The 18,726-nt window shown below is 42.0% G+C and overlaps 1 protein-coding gene across 1 annotated transcript; it reads left to right on the top strand.

Annotated features, from left to right (window-relative positions):
• Positions 1–954: 954 nt before the first annotated feature.
• acadvl (acyl-CoA dehydrogenase very long chain) lies at positions 955–18,287 on the top strand. The gene is made up of 21 exons (XM_084541457.1): positions 955–1,263; positions 1,508–1,595; positions 1,693–1,762; positions 3,961–4,032; positions 4,236–4,308; positions 4,404–4,468; positions 4,564–4,698; positions 4,812–4,956; positions 6,443–6,572; positions 6,700–6,825; positions 6,917–7,115; positions 9,341–9,445; positions 9,678–9,764; positions 10,104–10,166; positions 12,466–12,567; positions 12,888–12,985; positions 14,635–14,707; positions 15,289–15,361; positions 15,594–15,666; positions 15,884–15,959; positions 17,021–18,287. The coding sequence occupies exons 2-21, from the start codon at positions 1,522–1,524 to the stop codon at positions 17,156–17,158; spliced, it is 1,977 nt and encodes a 658-aa protein (XP_084397583.1). The 5' UTR covers positions 955–1,263; positions 1,508–1,521; the 3' UTR covers positions 17,159–18,287.
• Positions 18,288–18,726: the final 439 nt, after the last annotated feature.

Genomic DNA, 18,726 nt, shown 5'->3' with positions numbered 1-18,726 from the left:
GATATCCAAATTTATCCAAGGCGTACAGTTTTACAATTTCTTTTAAAACTCCTTCATGTTTGATGTAAACAAATGCCTTCGCCTACTTCACATGTCATGAAACATGATCAGTTAAATTGGTTTTACATCCACTCTATCCCAGTCAGGTGGGAAAGGGACACTGATCTTAAGTACAAGTAACTAGTGAAAGTATCAATATTTAGATTTATATATATTTTATTGGGCAAGTGTTATTGATCCATCATTGTGTACAGCATGTGAATGTTGTAGCTTGATAATTTACAATAAAACACAATTATAACTCACAAATGAAGCTGGTTTGCAGCAGAAAGACCAAATTAGTCTATATTACTTCTTAAAATATAGTGGAGTAGAAGTTAAATAAATAATCCAGCACTTTAAAGTGCTGCACACAATTGTTTAAGTGTGTCTAATACCGTTTCTCTCATTTTAATTTAAACGTATAAATAAAAATAACCAGAGTCTTCCACATGAACTTGATCAGAAGCAGATTTATTGCCACGTATGCTCACGTGTATGATGAATCTATCTTGGTGTGTGGTTCAATAAACATACTGAGAAATGAGACAGATTTACAAAGAATATATACTATTTATAGTTTGCATTTGAGAAGACATCGCCCAGTGCTGATGGTCCCAGTACTCTCAGTTAAAAGTAGCAGAATTTATTTTAATAACGTTTATAATATCTTATTGTGTTGTTGTTTGTTATTTCTACCCCTTCATTTTGTTTGCTTTTAGTAAAGAAAATGTAAAGAAAGTATAATAAAAACACATTTCAGTTGCGTGGAAAAGACTGAAGTCGCTCGGGCCATTTTACACAGTAAAACTACTAATCCCATGAAGCCTTGCGGTAACACGGCTCCGGACAGCGGGGCTCGGAGCAAGGATCAAGCATCAAAGAGCGTGCTTCATGTTTTATTCCACATATTAAAAGAGCACACAGAGCCTCGTCGTAATGAGGAAAGGATTTAAAAAATCTCAAATAAACAAGTCTGACCTCTTCTCTCTTGTTGATACAACCATTTCATCCGCACAGAAGAGGGCGCTAATGCAGCAACACCGGATATTTAGCGCCTAAAACAAACAGACGAAGAAGAAGAAGACGGCAAGGAGCCACAGTAGAAGAAGAAAAAGAAAAAAAATTTGTTTGACCCGGTTTAGACGACGTTGGTAGATCATTTGTGGAAACGGTTGGCTGCTGGCAGGACGCACGGAACGTTTTAAAACATTACTTGTACAGGTTTGTAACTTAAACTGACATTATTGTTGTCCAGTAGAAAGAATTAAAGAGACTTTACGAGCTGTACCTTGTTTTTATGCAACGCGTCAAAGCGACCAAGTTACAAAACAGTCGTTGTTACATAGCTGCTAGCTACCTGCTAACCTCACAGCTGGGGGAACCTGCTCTGTGTCTGTCTGTGTTTGATCATTTCCTAATATGTAATTTAGCAGTTATTTTGTGTGTGTGTGTTTTTTAATTTTAGATTAAAATCAAATCATGCTGCTTCGTAAAGTGAGCCAGTCTTCCGCACTGTGCGGCTCCATTCTCAGGATTCCTCCCGTCCTGTCTGGGTGGGTAAAGCTATTATTGATGGAAAATGTCGTGAATAATGTGGTTTATTTTAACTGATCATATATTTTTGTGTGTGTGTGTGTGTGTGTGATTCAGAGGTCAGCGTCAGGCCGGGGCTGTGGTCGCTGTGCAAAATGCTCGTCTCTACGCCAGCCAGGCTGCTCAGGTACGATGACATTAGCTCACTAAATAATATATATACATGTGTGATTTTTTTTGTTCTTGTAGAATGCCGTATTTTTTATTTTTAGCATTTGTTTATTGCCCTTGTATGACCAAACGCTGTGTCTCCCTGACATAACGTCGACACCCTCCCACTGGAAGTGGGGGAAAGTTCACCCGTCACGTGACTCCGTTATTAAAGGTGACACCGTGGATGTGGGTGACACTGCGGTAGTCTAGGCAGGAGTTCACTGGTTAGGTTCACTCTCTTGACAAAACATTAGGTACAGTAGTGACAACAAATAACATTCATGGCTGTTCATAATGTTCAGTTAATGTTGAATCAGCATCAGAAGGCTGGTGTTTCAACTGGATGGTCGTTGTGGGCGGTGCAGCGGGTGGTGCTGTTGAACTGGACTGAACTGGATACCAAAATGTTTCTGTTTTTCAGTCTAATCTATGGATCAGGTTGTCAAAATAATAGAAACCAGTGTCAGTTACAGTACAGCCCAATACAATTCAACAGTACTACAGACTACAGCCTCCAAAATGAAAACATGGTTGAACCAACAACTCCCTCTGCTATTTTTAAGTCATACTGAATATCATGAAGCTTAAGATTTAGAGCAGGACTGTTTTTATTAGAATGGTTTGTTTTCATTAGTGTACCTAATGAACTGGCGAGTGAGTGTATATGGAAGATGTCCCACGTGCTGTTCTTTGTAATATATTCAAAACTTTCTAATAAAGAGGCCTCTTTGGCATAGTCGTTGATTTGGTTGATATTTTTATGCAGAGAATCTTAAAATGACTGAGGTCGATCCATGTGGGAGCCAGACCACAGATCACAGAGCACAGAGATCATCCAGCATATTTGTTTTAGACAAACAATCATAATGCAAGCTTAGGTAACTCGGATATGCATGAGGAAACTGCAAGCAAGGGTTGCTAAGATGAAATTGGAAAACAAATACAGCTTTGGTAGATGTGATTCTGTATTTAATGTTGTTGACCCTCAGTCAATAAAATGAAGGTCAATATAACACGGGTCAACATACCACAGCTGCTTTTATTCGCCTCGATTTATACGTTTAGATTTACACTGTTGCGTTTCATTTTGTCTCGTCCATTCAGGTTCATTATAATTTGACCTTCGTGAGTAAACACCGTTACATAACATCTTCTCCCTGAGATAATGTTTTTACAACAACCATGTCGTAAAGCTCGTCGTCAGGAAAGAAACGCGTCTGGAATGGCAATTATAAAACAGTTTGGGGTCAGAAATGTGGCTGTTTGCCAGGTCAACGAAGTCGTTGGACACATGAGACGCAGACATAAAAAGATTTTCCATCCGAACCGTAATCAGCTGCTTGGATGCACCCTCGGCATCACCTCTCACCCAGTTGAGACTTGTCGGATCAGTCCTTTGGGTCTCTAGCCAAGCTGGTGCCCTGGATGGAGCTGGAAAAACATGACTCGTGTTGTCCCTGGCTCTCAACACTGAAACAACTTGCACGTATTAAACACACCTGCATACCAAGACAGCCCTGAACTCTGAACTGTTGATTGGCGCCTGCCTCGCCCAATAGACGACTGTTTACTATGCTGGCAAGGGAAAAAAAAAATGTAAAATACAAATTTTCTGTAGTATTACTGTCAGATTTGAAATTGAACTAGTTAAGACTTCAAGCTGTGGCCACGTTATGTTTTCCAGTCCACACCACCTGGCTACGGTCATTTTGAAGGCAAATATTATTAAAAATAAGGCAGACATAAAATCTTTCTTTTTCAGTGTATCCAAACACTTAGACAGATACTCATGCCTGTACTCCAGATGGTCCAAGAAGCTTTAAATTTACTTTGGTTGTGTCTGTTTTAGATGACAATTACAGGAATTGTAAGGGGTTAATAGATGATTCCCAGTTGATTATTTACATTGAGACACTTCTTTCCATATTAGAAGTTTTTAATTTTAGATTTAAATGTGCCAGAAAACACAAATTTGCATTTATTTCCAAAAGATAAAATGTAGTAGACTAAACACCCTGACGTTGTCTTCGGACTAGTCTGACCCAAAATCTCACAATTGACCAATGAATAGAAAAACAGTGTTTGTAAAGTTTTACCTTAAAGGATTTGTTCAGTATACTGTATGTTTTTATTTACCCTTCCCCTCTGTGTTGTGTTTCTGTTTCTCTTCAGGCGGTGCTGGAGAAGCCTGCAGCGGTCACCGCCGATGCCGCCGCCAAAGCGGAAAAGAAAGCCGTCGCCACTGTACGTTAATTAACTTACAGTAATTTTCAGTAGCTTTAATGGTTTAAAGATCTGCAACACATTTGTCGCGCCTTAAAGACAAACAACAAAACTAAACCCGGCTCTTGTTTAGTAGAGTCGACCCCCGCGGGGCAGCTTTAACTGAACACTTGTGTGCTGTGTTTGTATTTGCACAAGCTTTACTGTGTTAATTTCCCCCGCAGGAGTCCAAATCGTTTGCCGTGAACATTTTCAAGGGGCAGATCACAACTGCTCAAGTGTTTCCCTTTCCTTCAGGTAATTCCTAAAGATAACTTTAAATATAATGTGTTTAAAAATATATATCACTGAGTAGCTCTTGAACTGGAACAATCTTTCTATCTGTGTCGTAGCTCTCAATGAGGAGCAGGAGCAGTTCCTTCGAGAGCTCGTGGGCCCCGTTGCCAAGTTTTTTGAGGTGATTTAAACTTAAATAAATAGTAAAATAAAACTGTCCTCGTCGCCTCTGTATCTGTACTCAACCCGACTTTGTTTTCTTCTTCATGTGGACAGGAGGTGAATGATCCCGCCAAGAACGACGCCTTGGAGAAGGTGGAGGACCACACCATGGAGGGCCTGAAGGAGATGGGTGCCTTTGGCCTGCAGGTGCCGGCTGACCTGGGTGGCCTGGGCCTCTCAAACACTCAGGTACATCAGCTGGATTATACTTACAGATGTTTACTTCATAACATGTGTGCTTTGAGATATATGGTTTAGTCTTGTGGTAATAATAATAATAATAATATCCATTCATCCTGCAGTACGCCCGGCTGGTCGAGATCGTTGGCGGTCATGACATGGGCGTTGGCATCACTCTGGGTGCTCACCAGTCTATCGGTTTCAAGGGAATCCTGCTCTTTGGGACCAAAGCCCAGAAGGAGAAGTACCTGCCTAAGCTGGCCACAGGTAAGAAGAGCAGCGTCATTATGTGGATTTGCATCCATGTTTAGATGTTTTGTTGTTTGTTTTTTCCAGTTAATCCATAGATTATCGTCTGATGAGTCAAATATTCCAGTTTTTAACTTACCCGTCACATTAATACTATTATAATATTTTATTTTTAAAACATGAAATCTGCAAAGAATGCAGCTTTTATTTTTATGCAAAGGTCTGCTTACACTCTTACACTATAGTATAGCAGTGTCAATTGAAATCTATGCCTTTGAGATTTATTGGTCTTCAGAGCTTTTGTTGAGTTCTTAGCTGAAACACATGCTGCGTTGTCATGTTGTCACTGAAGTCCCACACTTCTGTTAAACTGCTCTATTCAAATAGTCTCTTTATGAGCATGCCTGGCAGCTAGAAGTGCCACAACTGTAAAGGAACTTAAGCATTGTGCAAATTGACTTAATATATTTACTTAAACCCATAGACCCATGTCATTGATTGTGTACACCAAAGCAGCCACGATACACTGGCAAACACGCTTGTTGTAATGTTACTGCAGCCAGCAGACAGACGCAGCAACACATTTTCATTGTACAGAGAAGGATAATAATCTAATGGTGTCTAGTGCTGGGCGGTATGACCAAAAATTTATATCACGGTATTTTTCAAAATTATATCGGTTTCACGGTATTTGACGGTATTTTTTTTTTCAAGCACGACTGGGTGTTAACCTTATTTTCTAATAATTTAGAGAATAATTACTGCAGTAAATTGGCTTGGAATGACATATTTTACTGTCATGAGGAGTGAATATTATAGAAAAACATTAATGTCCACACTAGTATTAATGAAGTGAAGGAATCAAAATGCAGTGGTCCCCCTAGCAAACGCGTCTTTGAGTGACATCTGACTCGTGCTTTCTCCCGCAGTGCTACCTTTACCTGCAGACGTGGATGACGCAGGTCGTAGTTTCGTACATTCCTGATATTCCAGGACATGCTTGCGGCTGAGGTGGTGAAGTAAATTGCTCGTGTTGCCGCCTGCGGCTGCAACTTTAGCCCGACAACGTTTGCAGAATATTGTTTTTTGATCTACGTCGGATTTTTTTAAAGCCGAAGAACTTCCAAACAACAGACACGGCTCCTCTTTTCGGTACAAGTTCTTCTGTTTCATTTACTCGTTCTGTAACTTCAGTTTCAGAACCGTGTTGATCCATTTTGTTCACCTCTCGACACAGGCTGTGCTCTCATATGCTGCTTGTTTGGTGTAACAAAAACAATGTCCGGCGGCGCGACGTTCCGCCGCTCTGCGTTCCCAACGTTTTGTGCGCTACTCACCGGTATTGGGGTATATGAAAAATTCATATCATAAAAAAACAAACAAACACCGGTATTCGGTATGAACCGGTATACCGCCCAGCACTAATGGTGTCAATATAAACAGTAGAGCTGCTCAAATTTGTGTTATGCATGTGTTTGACTCTCGTGTTTGTGTGTCCTTCCAGGTGAAACTATAGCTGCCTTCTGTCTGACCGAACCAGCCAGTGGTTCTGATGCCGCCTCTATCAAGACCGTAGCTGTTCAGTCTCCCTGTGGAAAGTACTTCACTCTCAGTGGAAGCAAGATCTGGATCAGGTGAGGGCGCGGCGTACCTCATGAGCTGTTTGGTGCTTTCACCACAAGGAGGCAGTAGTGCATCAAAATGTCCAGCAGAGGAATGAAAAGAAGCGTTTTTAACTAAAAATGGGGTTTCTCTCGTCAGCAATGGAGGTTTGGCCGAGATCTTCACAGTGTTTGCCAAGACGCCAATGAAGGATCCCAAGACGGGAGAGATGAAGGACAAGATCACGGCTTTCGTTGTGGAGAGGAGCTTCGGAGGAGTGACACAGTGAGTTTATCGTTTGTCACTAAACTCATTCATACTGGATGAATTTATCTCTTCCTTCATCAACATCATCGCCCCTTCTCGCCCCCCACAGTGGCCCTCCGGAGAAGAAAATGGGCATCAAGGCGTCCAACACAGCCGAGGTCTACTTCGATAATGTCCGCGTGCCGGCCGATTGCGTCCTAGGGGAGATGGGAGGAGGTTTCAAGGTGGCCATGAACATCCTGAACAATGGCCGCTTTGGCATGGCGGCCGCCCTCTCTGGCACCATGAAGAACGTCATTGCCAAAGCTGTGAGTACACGACCTATGGCACACCAATAGTAGATGGAAGGGAAGTGCAGTGAAGTGCGAACGGCAGCAGATCTTCTTTTCTTTTGAAGACTCGAGTTATCGTTTACAGCTTTGTCTCTGTGAGGTTTCTCATCTGCATGCATTGCTTCTTATCTTAGTAATTCCGTGTTTTGCCATGGTTGCAATCTTGTGTTGTCTTTATGGGTTAGAGGGAAATTCCCCTTCTTGTAATTCACTGCCGTTTCAATTTCTTACAGCTCTTGTGAGATTCACAAAGGCTTCGGTCATGTCTTTTAATTTGTAGATTAACAGAAATAGTCAATTATGTCTTTTGAAGTGAGAGTAATACAAAAGGGAACTCTTGCATGAGTCACAGAAAAAAAAATTCTATTTCAGTCTTTTGGTTTTTTGAAGTGTAGTTGATGGGGAAGTGATGAGAATTCAAGACAAGTGACTGTTTCAGGTATTGTTATCATGTGTTAAGTAAGTCAAAGAGTGCTCGACCGTGGGAAAGGATTAGCTTTACAACACTGTGTTTAACGCGAAAGACGCAGAAAAAAACTAAAATCCGTAAAATCATACAAAGAGAGCCACTAAAAACCGAGCTCTGCTGTAACTCTTGTTTGAACTCAGCAGAGTTGGTGCGCTGCAGCGACAAGGGAAATGTATTTGGGCCACTTGAAAAGATCGAGCGTCTCGGGGTTTGAAGCATATATATGTATGTGGAGAACAGCCCACAGTAGTCTGGCCACTTACTGTAACAAGAACATGAGACACCTACGTGTATTTAAATTAGATTATTGGTTCGATGCCAGTGGTGATTTTATTCTTTGTCTGTAAAATGAAGGTGTGCCGTACATCAGAGTTTAACAGAGCTGTTGGTGACAGGCTTGTAATTATTCAGTTTATACTTTTATAAAACACAGAAAAACAGTTTTTTTTTTTTCATTTGATCTAATTCTTTCAGCATGTGTAACTTTGAAGCAACAAATAAGAACTTTTGTCAAACCCCTTTAACGTGTACATATGCAGCCTACCGTCCCTCAGTCACTACTCTACTTTCAGCACTCTCACACAAGAGAAACCCAACAGTAACCCGCGTTTGTTGTGGCTGACGATCACTTCTCAGTGTCACTCACTTTATTATTTTAAGTGATTTTTGTTGCCTTTTTATACCTTTACTTGACAGTACTAGTGGAGGTAATAATAACCCTAACCCTGACATTCAGCAAAGTGTGCAGGCTGGAACTTGCGGCGCTGAAGTGAAGACCATAACCTTAGTTTATACGGGAGCCTGATGGTTTTTTTTTTTTTTTTTTTTTTCATGAGGCTCACCAGAAACATAGATGCCCCCAGTTTCTATTTCATTCTTCCTGCCCGCAGACAAAGTAAATTCACAGAACCATAGTTACCATTAGTAACTAATTTCTCGGCCATAGCCTTCACCAATGTCCTAAATAGCATTCATTTAAAAACTCCGGTATAATGCAAAATACTGAGATATTGGAGGCGATGACTTGCTTAATCTGCATTGCGATGGCTCGTTTGTACGGGCGTTCGTTTAGAAATAAAAGCCTTGTACTACGGCTTTACGTCAGCATGCACAGTTTCTCACCGAAAGCAGAAAAATAAAGTTTAACACTGCAAGTTCAGTGTCTAAATTTAGCGGCTTGCTTCTAAAGCACCCTGTGTGTTTTAAGGCCGTAAGCTGAAGGGAATTTCCATTTGGATTGCTCTTAAATGCATTTACATAGAGTAACTTGGAGGGGAAAGCCCTCCCTTAAGTGTTTTGGGTGATGAGAAGCTTGTTCACAGGAGTCCCCGGCGTGTACACGTTCTCACGTGTCTTCAGAAAATCCACACGTTTTATAACATCGAGCTAAAACAGCTCTTTGATTTTAACACGTTGAGCTTTGACAGCCTGTGAATTTTCTCCTGTTTATTTTCGAGTCTTGTGCCTCGGTGTCGGAGGTTTTTGCAGCACGCCAAAAAAAAGAAGAAAAAAGATCGCACGTCGCAGTGTGGTGGCCGGCCCCCAAACTTCCTCTTTCTGCACAAAAACGAGACGGTAGCAAACGTGGTTTTTGCTGAATCGTTTTGGGCACAAGTCTTGAAATATGAGGAAGCGTAGCGTTCAAGCTTCTCTGATATTCAGCCTGTAGCTTCGAATGAAGGGTCTGATATAGTGACGGCCGTTTTGTTTTTTTGTTTTTTTTATATATCAGGTGGATCATGCAGCCAACAGGACCCAGTTTGGGAACAAGATCCACAACTACGGAGCCATCCAGGAGAAGATGGCTCGCATGGCTATGCTGCATTATGTCACTGAGGTCAGATGACATAATAGTTAATTTGCTCAAATTTAACTACTTTCCCTTGTGCTGCACCAAGTTGTCTAATTAAACCATGCATCTCTAGCATCTTAACATCATATGCTGAGACCGTGTTACATGCCATGCAGGGACTTGTAATCTTTGCATTATTTTCTACGGATGCTGAACACATCTGCTGCAGCGTGGAAAACCAGTATGTCCCGTTAATACCCCTGCGTTCTTTTCACAGTCAATGGCCTACATGATCAGCGGCAACATGGACAGCGGAGCAACGGAGTTCCAGATCGAAGCGGCCATCAGCAAGATCTTCGCCTCTGTAAGAAATTCACCGTTGTGTCAGTCGAGCGGTTTAATGGGGCGAGCGTCCGTGTCGGAGGCCTTCAGTGTTGGGAACCTTTTTGAAAACGTTGCACTCCTCTTTTTTTTTTTTTTTTTTGTAATCATTTTCTTGGTGCACGCATCAATGCTCTGAACACCTCTTTCACAACACTCACGATCTTCCTCCTTCTGTGGAAGCCTGAGACGCAGACTGGTGAATAAAGGAAGTAGCGAGGCTGGTTTGTTGGTTAGAGATAACATGTGACTGCGCATTTGGCAACACAAGTCTTATTTGTATTTCTGTGTGTTTGTGTGTGTGTGTTTTTAATCTGTACAGGAAGCAGCCTGGACTGTGACAGACGAGTGTATTCAGGTTATGGGCGGCATGGGATTCATGAAGGTCAGTGCTCAGTCCGCATCCTGTCACACAGAAACCACATAACAACTCAGAAGCTGAGTGCAGTTGCAGTTTTCAACTTCACTTAGCGTTTAATATTCTGGTGCTATATACAAGAGATACAGTCTCAAACAGAGGAACTCGCGTACGTGACTTCGGCTCAGTAGTCGGTGACCCCTAAAAATGGTTTGCCACTTTAATGTTTACCGCAGGAACTCTTTTAAGATCATCACTAGTGTTTTAGCCACAATAATAAAAAATGAGTCTAGACACTTCCTGGTTAAAATAGAGCATTTTTACCACAACCCAGAATCTTTTATTGACATCTAGCCGCCTGACTGTGTTTTGACCACAAGAACCAACGCCTCTGTAGATCTGGGTCACAGTTGCTTGTAACAGAGACATCTGGCCAAAGCTGGAACTTAAATGGTGTCGTTTTCTCATCTCTGCATCGCTAAGTGGTCATTTAAAAACATGGACTACTGCAGCTTATGTACAATATACACACTCACAATTAACAAGAGGTAAATTCTGGCAGTATCACAGGCAGGAACTTTCCCCACAAACTAGGAACTTTAAGAAATGTTCACTTGTGCCTTAGGGAACCCATGTTTCCTATTCCGCATGTTTGCAGAATTGAACGTTTTATTTCAGCAACTATTATTAAACGTTTTTAGTTCTCCATACAGTCTCTGTGAAATCTGTTTGTTTACTTGTGGTCCAGCATTTTAGGCGTCATCATTACAGCTTTGTCTCTTTTCCAGCGCTGAATTTCCTCCATGGTTTCTGTTGCACTGATTCCCCGTCACTTTAAATGCCGTCATGTTTTTTGTTTTTTTTTAGCCTCCTGCTGGATGACAGCGAAGCAGGTTGTTGCGTAACTAAACTAAAAAATGAAGTGTAAGACCGTGTGTTGCTATTTCATCCAACAAATTGCAGCCAAAGGTTTGAAAGAACTCTTAGTTCCTTGAAAACCAGTTCCGGGAACATTGCATCTACGCGAGGCTTTTTTTATGAACAAGTAAACAAAAGAAGCAAAACGTAACCAGCTGATTAAACATTTACGTGACTGCTGTGTTTTTGCTTCCACTTTCACTTCACACATTTCAAACATTGCAGTCGGGAATCTGTAAATCTTGTTGACACTCTGCTGTTGCTGGAGTTTCTCAAACAGGCTCCTTGGAAGTGCAAACAGAAATCCACTGAAGGGACTTTAAGTTCCTGGTCCTGTTAATTAGAGAAGGGACTATTCCTCCTGCTGCTTCAGTCGCATCCCTCCATGTGACAGTTTTTATTTACATCCTTGTTTAATGACTTATTCCTGTGTACACTGTGCGCGGATATTTACAGTTCATTATCTGTAACAGCATGATCAGCCAGCAGTAAAAGTGCTGTAAAAAGAGACACCCACTGCAAACGCTTTGATGTAGCTCAGTAAACGCCTTGTCTTTTTCTTGTTTTCTGTCACATGCGATGACAGGTGCTGGCTCTGTCTTTGTGGTATTGCCTCACGTGGTTGCTACATGCATGATGCTCACCCTCAGTAAATATAGAAACCACACGGTCGGCCGAGAAGTCAGCGAGAATGGCTGGGTAAGAAGCTAGGTGAGGAAATGTCAGTGGAGTAAAGTTGTATAAACGACAGTGCTGAACGTCTTGAAATAAGTCGGGTGATACAGTAGACCGCATCGTCTAAAGCGCTGCATTGCTGGCGGCTGGTGTGGTTGAGGCTGTCCAGTCATGGAAAAACTACTTGATTTTGGTGCAGCGCTCTGCAGCGTGGGTGTGGACAAAATATGTTGTACATTTAAATTTAGTTACATCCTCTGAATGTGACCTACAACCTAGCTTGACAGAGTTTCCACATGTTGGTTGTGACATGAGTTTTGCAGCACGAGTCGTACAGCGAGAAGACGGGACGAGACACTGCTGCAAGAGGCTTTTGTTTGTTCTGCTAACAGCGAGCAGTTTGACTCAAGGTTTCATTTCAACGAGGAATCAGAAGTGAGCCCTTGTGCATTTTCATTTCTGTGCTGCTTAAAATACATCAAGACAAGCATGCAGGATTCAAGAGCATAGAAGTGACTCTCTGTTCCACTTTGCACCTTTCCTTTACCTTGTTTTAACTCGTTCGAGGAACCGACTTTAAATGCTGTTGATGATAACATTTGCAGCTCAGTACACACCTAATGCGAGAGCTGAGTCGAAGTGCTGAACAGTCGTAGTGAAATCTGTCCATTCCTAATGCCAAACCTATGGTTGAACAAGTAGAAGCTCATTATCTGTTTGTGTGCTCCCACAGGACTCTGGAGTGGAGAGAGTGATGAGGGATCTGAGGATCTTCAGAATCTTTGAGGGCACGAACGACATCCTCAGGCTCTTTGTGGCTCTTAATGGCTTCCAGGTAATAAAAAAAACTTTTTAACCACGGTGGTGAAATGATGTGTGGAAAAGTACAGAGGAAGTGATTTCTGCTGGCTGTCTGAAATTCAGACGGTAAGCAACAGTACTTCCTATGTGCTTTTCAAGAAGCTGCAACAACTTGATTGAGAAGCAACTTTCTTTTTTCTTTCTTTCTTTTTTTTTTTCTATGTTTTCGGCATTTGTCCCTAGACACCAGTGTCTTTCTCTGCCAAATGAGGGCTTTAAATTGAGTTAATTTAATTGAATTAGGAACAAAAAGTAATCGACTGCTTCCACCCGCCCACTCTGCTTCCCCTCCAGAACGCTGGTAACCAGCTGAAGAGCTTACAGAAGGCCCTGAAGAACCCGTTCGGCAACGCCGGCATGCTCGCAGGAGAAGTCACCAAGAGAGCCAAAAGGTGCCGTCCACAACCTTTTTTTTTTTTTTTGTTTGTTTGGTGACACACTTCCTTCTTCCTTCTACACTGTGTTGGAGGATGGTGGGAAATGGGGAAGCCCTTTCAAATCCACAGTCAATGACAAATGCAGTTAATTTATTTTCTCAGTGCATGCGAGTTTAAAGGGGAATTACAGTTTTTTACAACCTGGACCTTATTTCTGGCATAACGTACGATCGTTTACTCACCCATATAACTTTGGTGTCATTTGGAGTCATTCGGAAGATATTTAGATCCAGCGTATATCCATATAGTGGGAGTGACTGGGGCACCGAAACGCAGCCTCTAAATAACACATTATCTGCCGCGAAACTCGTTCATTTCACCAATATTTTGTTATGATACGCTAGTGCTATTCCCCGTTGAGTCTTGAGTTACCTTTTATCATCATCCGGGGTCTTTAGATTGACCTACTAACGTCTGACCTGGATGATGTCATCTCTGAGCGCCGCACGACGGTCGGCTTGTTTACCTGTAATTTGCTACTGCTAGTTTTTTGCAACATGGCTGAATATTTTCCCGATTCTGAGGTTGTGGACGACGACTTTGTTTATGATGGACGTCCTTACCGTTCTGAGCCAGAGTATACGGATGAGGAGCTCGTTGAAAGGAGGATGCGGAGGCAGAGAGGGGAACAGCTGGTCAAACAAACCGCTGCACGTCCGCGATTAGATAACAGGTAACTCTGGACTCAACGGGGAACAGCACTAGCGTGTCATAACAAAATATTGGTGAAATGAACAAGTTTTGCTGCGGATAATGCGTTATTTAGAGGCTGCGTTTCGGTGCCCCACTCACTCCCACTATATGGATATACGCGGCGCTCCACTGCATCTAAATATCTTCCAAACGACTCAAAATGACTCCAAAGTTATATGGGTGAGTAAACGATAATTCCCCTTTAATATGTCAGTTTCCACGATGCAGCAGATGTGTGAGCAGAAGTCTTGTCAGGATCTTCGCAGGGTTGTTATAGATTTATATTTGCATCCACTTTCTCATAAATAGTTTAGTTTCCTGCTCTCCTCACCGTAACCAGATTGAATTTCAGCAGTTTTTCTTAATGCTCAGACAGAAGCCTCATCTTATTACTCTAATGCAGCTAATTTGTCCTAATGTTTCTATCCCCTTTGCCTTCCTCATTTGTCCAACCCAGATATTTAGCACTTAATCGCTGGAGTCATTGAGCTCTTTATACCAGAGCAGAATATACTGAGCGCTGCTAATGGCAACGCAGCATTTCACATCACCCTAAATGGTCGTGCTTGCACAGTTAAGCCTTCGTCTTGGTAACAAAGCACTTTCTTATGCTGTGTTATGGCTGATTACTATAACAAATACAGTTGATGCTACGCAGTGATATAGAGCCCCCCCCCCTGTCCCAGAATTCACAGGGCTTCACTCTACCTTTAAAGGTGGTGACGGTATCGGTCACCCATCTTCGGATCCATCTGACAGAACTGACATATTTTCTTGTGTTTAGTTCAACATGGTTTCAACAGCATACCAGCACATTGACTAAACAGATCCGGTTTAGACATTGATGGAGAAGTGAAAGCAGTTGTTCATACGTGCTGTTTTAGCTCTGTCTTCTTTTCCTGTGTTTGCAGAAAGGCAGGTTTGAGCACTGGCCTGACGCTGCAGGGAACCGTGCATCCTGAGCTGGCACATAGCGGAGAACTGGTGCGTGCTTTCTTCTATGTTTTCAGCTTTATTTTCTATCATGTTTCCTGGTGATGGTGGGTTGCCATCAAAGGATGTAAATTAAAGGATATATATAGGCAACGTTTTTTTTTTTTTTTTTTTTTGACAAAGTCAGACAAATAATCAGACGCCTCCAGAACACACGGCCTACTCACATGAAGGGTATTTATCTGGAAATATTTATATGAGCCTCTGTTTAAGCCAGCGCAGAAGATGTAGAGCTGGGAGTCTGTGTAAAGGCCGTCTGCCACTGCTCCTCTATTAATTATTATTGGTCCATTTTGCCAGGCAGGGTTCAAGTGTCCCACAGTTACTGTTCTCATCAATTAAATGATTTTTAACTGATAAATGCACCAAAGCAGATTAACTGTGCGCTATTTTCCAAACCTAATTGTGCTGATGTATTTTTTTTTGAGGGACCCAAAGCCGCTCAGACCGACTGAGTGGGTATCTGAGGGGAATCTTAAAAAGCCCGTGTGGACGTTTTCTGGCGCGTTGCCTCTAATTACAGATGTTATCGCGCCGCCTAAAGCTCTTTTGTGTCCTGTTCTACTTTCCAGACGGTAAAGGCCATTGAGCAGTTCGGCGCGGTGATCGAGGAGCTGCTGATCAAACATGGCAAGAAGATCATAGGTAGGTGTGTGAGAGCGGGCTAGAAGAGAACCCGTAGGTGTCTGATAAAAATCTGTGGAATAAATCCTCCACCGTGAGCTGTTCACCCGCTTCAGGTGTATAAACGGGAGTTTCAGTTCGATATGCGAAAGTGCTGACTTTTTGCCAACTAGAGGGGACTGTTTTATGAGCCGGTTAAGATTGCCGTGCGCTTTTGACAACTCAACAACGCCGCTTCCTTTTTTTCCCCCAGATGAGCAGTTTGTTCTGAAGAGAGTTGCGGACGGCGCTATTGACATCTACGCCATGGTGGTGGTCCTGTCGAGGTACGCGAATAAAACTATAAACGCAGTGCGGTTGTTTTGTTTCCTCACTAAACACCCCGGCCTTTCTCCGCCCTAGTTTCTCATTCACTCTGCATCTTTCTACACACTCCCACACATCTTCTATGTTTTTTTTTTAAATTCCACATACAAACTCCTACACAGCCTAAAGCGACATTCATGTGGTTGTCCCCCTCTCTCTCTCTCTCTCTCTCTGCAGGGCTTCACGCTCTCTGAGTCAGGGCCACCCTTCAGCTCAGCATGAGAAAATGTTGTGTGAGACCTGGTGTATGGAGGTATGAGCCACTTCTTATGTACATGTCTGAGTTATGTTTTGAATATTGTATAATAAAGGTGGAGATAGATGAGCTATGTAAGGATACAGCTGAATTATTTAGTTTATTATTATTATTATTTGGTGGACAGAAAAATTGGATAAGGTATTTACCATTAATTTCGCTTTTATGACAATAATCTCACTTAAATCTTAAACGTTTAATCTATAGCACATTATTACGATAAATCAAATCACGTTACGTCCGTTCTTCCCGCAAAAGGAACTAATAACCCTTGGTTACGATATGTTTGTCGGTCAAGTGGCAACATCAAGCTGTGGAAGATGTGAAAGCGCCACTGTTGGGCAACTGTTGCCGTCTAGAAGCCACCGAGGCCAAAGTGCCAACTTCATAAAACCATTCTCTCGTCGCCCTTTAAGTTGTAGCTGGAAGTCAGCATCTGTAAGACGTTCCAGTTTCTGGTTGCCTAGGTGACCCTCTTCATACGGATGCCCCCTCCCATATTACGTTGCCAAAGGTTTTTTTGTTTTTTTTTGGCCCCTCTATCATCACCATCACTTATGGATTTAATTTGCTGGCTTTGCCCGTTTATTGATGCGTGCCCCCTCCTCAGTGGTTTATCGAGTCAACAACTGGGCAACTCAACGTGGGCAACGCAGAGGCACAGAGAAAGTTTGAGGCCGGTGGAAATGTGGATGTTTTCCTGTGGCATTTGAGAAAATCTGTGGACAAACTTTAAAAGAAAAACGCATACGACTAAATTAAAACATGTTAGCCTACCATTCACCTCCACCTTTTCTAAAAATGTCAGCAAACACGTCACAGCTCTTCACAATTTCCACTGAACAGATTTGGAAATATTCCAAGAGGGGGCTCAAGTCGAGACTAACACCCCTTTTTTTGTTATCGGCACAATGCTGTCTGATTTTCCAGATGTGTATTTTTCTTTTTTCTTTTTTTTTTTTTAAGTTATTAATCCATCTTGTGTGGGACAGTCCTAGACTAGTTTGTAGCTTCTCTTCCATGGTTCGTCGGTTCTGATCTGTTCCTTCACCCCTCAGGCACACGAGAGGGTCATGCAGGACATCAAGACTCTCCGTTCCAGTGAGTCCAGACAGCTCTTCAAGAACATGCGTGCCATCTCTGGAGCTCTGGTGGAGAACGGAGGAGTGGTTTCTCCTCACCCCTTGGGCTTCTAAACACACACACCCTATTTATCCATCACGACATCCTTTGTTTTTTTTGTTTTTTTGTTTTTTTTCTTTCCACTGACCAGGTTCTCTGTCACATATTCCGAGTCGTCCCAGACCTGTTCAGCTTTGTTATGGACATCATTGCTCCGTCTCACACTAGTGCCCTCTTTATCTGCTTTGTATAATTACGCTTTCATGTAGTGAGTGACACGTTTTAAACAAAAATCGCAACGTGAAACCTGTTGTGGTCAGCTTCTGTGTCATGAACATGATTCTGACTTCAGCCTTGTTTAATTTGAGCTGTCTATAGTGAACAAAAATTGTAAATTGGTCAGAAAAGTCGCGTTCAGTCCAACGTCCTCCATCTGAGAGAACAGCTGATGGCTGAATGTCTGCGTGTAGCTTTCAAATTCACTTTTTGCTTTTCCGCTATCTTGATCTGATGACATGACCGTACGCTAATTTTGTTGATTAATCATTACCGCAACGAATGCAATGCAACTTTGAGACAGGAAGCCAGTTGACAGGAAGCTGTTTTAACCGACTTAATTTATGCGCAAAGGTACTTTGAGAGAGATTATAATTTGTCTCTAAATCGTGTACAGTTGTATAGAACGGGGTGGCGTTCATGTACTTCGATGCCTTTCTGCATGTTAAGCTCACTTGGTGCTCATTACCGAAACTTTGCCTTAGAAACTTGACTCTCTGAGTCGACACAAACCGTTTCCTCATTAATACTCGTTACGACTGGCAGCCACGTTAACTTCTAAAGTGTTCATATCCCCAGCTAAACGTAGCTCGATGACTGTATGTGCAGAAAACATACCATCGTCTGCATATCTAGAAACATACTGTTTAGACTTCAGGTTCATGATCATCTGTACATGTAATATAGAGGTAAATATTGTTATTGAACAATAGCGCTGTTAGACGTGATCACGTTGCTTTAAAGAGATCAAGTTATAGTGTTCTTGAGCATTAACTTTGAACAAATCATCTGCATTAATGAAATATATCTTCATCTTTCCATCTATTGATTTATCTGCCTTAGCAAACACTTGTGAATGCAATAGATGTCTGTATAATTTATTTGTGCTGCAGTTTTTCATTCATTAAACGTACCTTTGCTAGATATTCCCCTGAGTAAGTGTTGCTTTTATGTTCTTGGAACATTTTGTCAACTTGTCAGTGAGTATGGCTTTAAACAGTCCCTCCCTGACTGACTTTTTATTTTTTTTATTTTTTTTTTAATTAGTTCTAGCTTCTGTAGATACTAAAAAAAAATAAAATAAAAAAAAAAATCCCATCAAAGCAATATTTTTACCCCTTCTTTGCCGCCAAGCTCACTTCCTGTTTTGTTGTAATCATAACAACAGACTTCGGTTTCACTTCTTCAAGTCCAGCTCTTCCAAGGTAAAGGGTAAAGGCGGGAATGCCAGTAAGCCAAGAGTCAACCGCTACAGGTTCCACCTTGAAATACAAATAAGAACCCCTTCCTGGTCTTTTATACACACTGACTTGACGGGTGTTATGTCTGTGGGTGCGAGACTGACACGCAACCACGGTTTTGCCAG

This window comes from Chelon labrosus (genome assembly GCF_963514085.1).
Source record: "Chelon labrosus genome assembly, chromosome: 1".
Taxonomy (NCBI): domain Eukaryota; kingdom Metazoa; phylum Chordata; class Actinopteri; order Mugiliformes; family Mugilidae; genus Chelon; species Chelon labrosus.
The sequence above is the reverse complement of the archived record's forward strand: the minus strand, read 5'-3'. Positions and strand labels throughout refer to the sequence as shown.

What these genes read in the sequence shown, in the direction of transcription:
- acadvl (XM_084541457.1), top strand. Translation starts at nt 1,522, where the DNA reads ATGCTGCTTCGTAAAGTGAGCCAGTCTTCCGCACTGTGCGGCTCCATT. An exon ending in ACGCCAGCCAGGCTGCTCAG is followed by an intron (nt 1,763 to 3,960) that starts GTACGATGACAT and finishes GTTTCTCTTCAG; the next exon opens with GCGGTGCTGGAGAAGCCTGC. An exon ending in CCGTTGCCAAGTTTTTTGAG is followed by an intron (nt 4,469 to 4,563) that starts GTGATTTAAACT and finishes TCATGTGGACAG; the next exon opens with GAGGTGAATGATCCCGCCAA.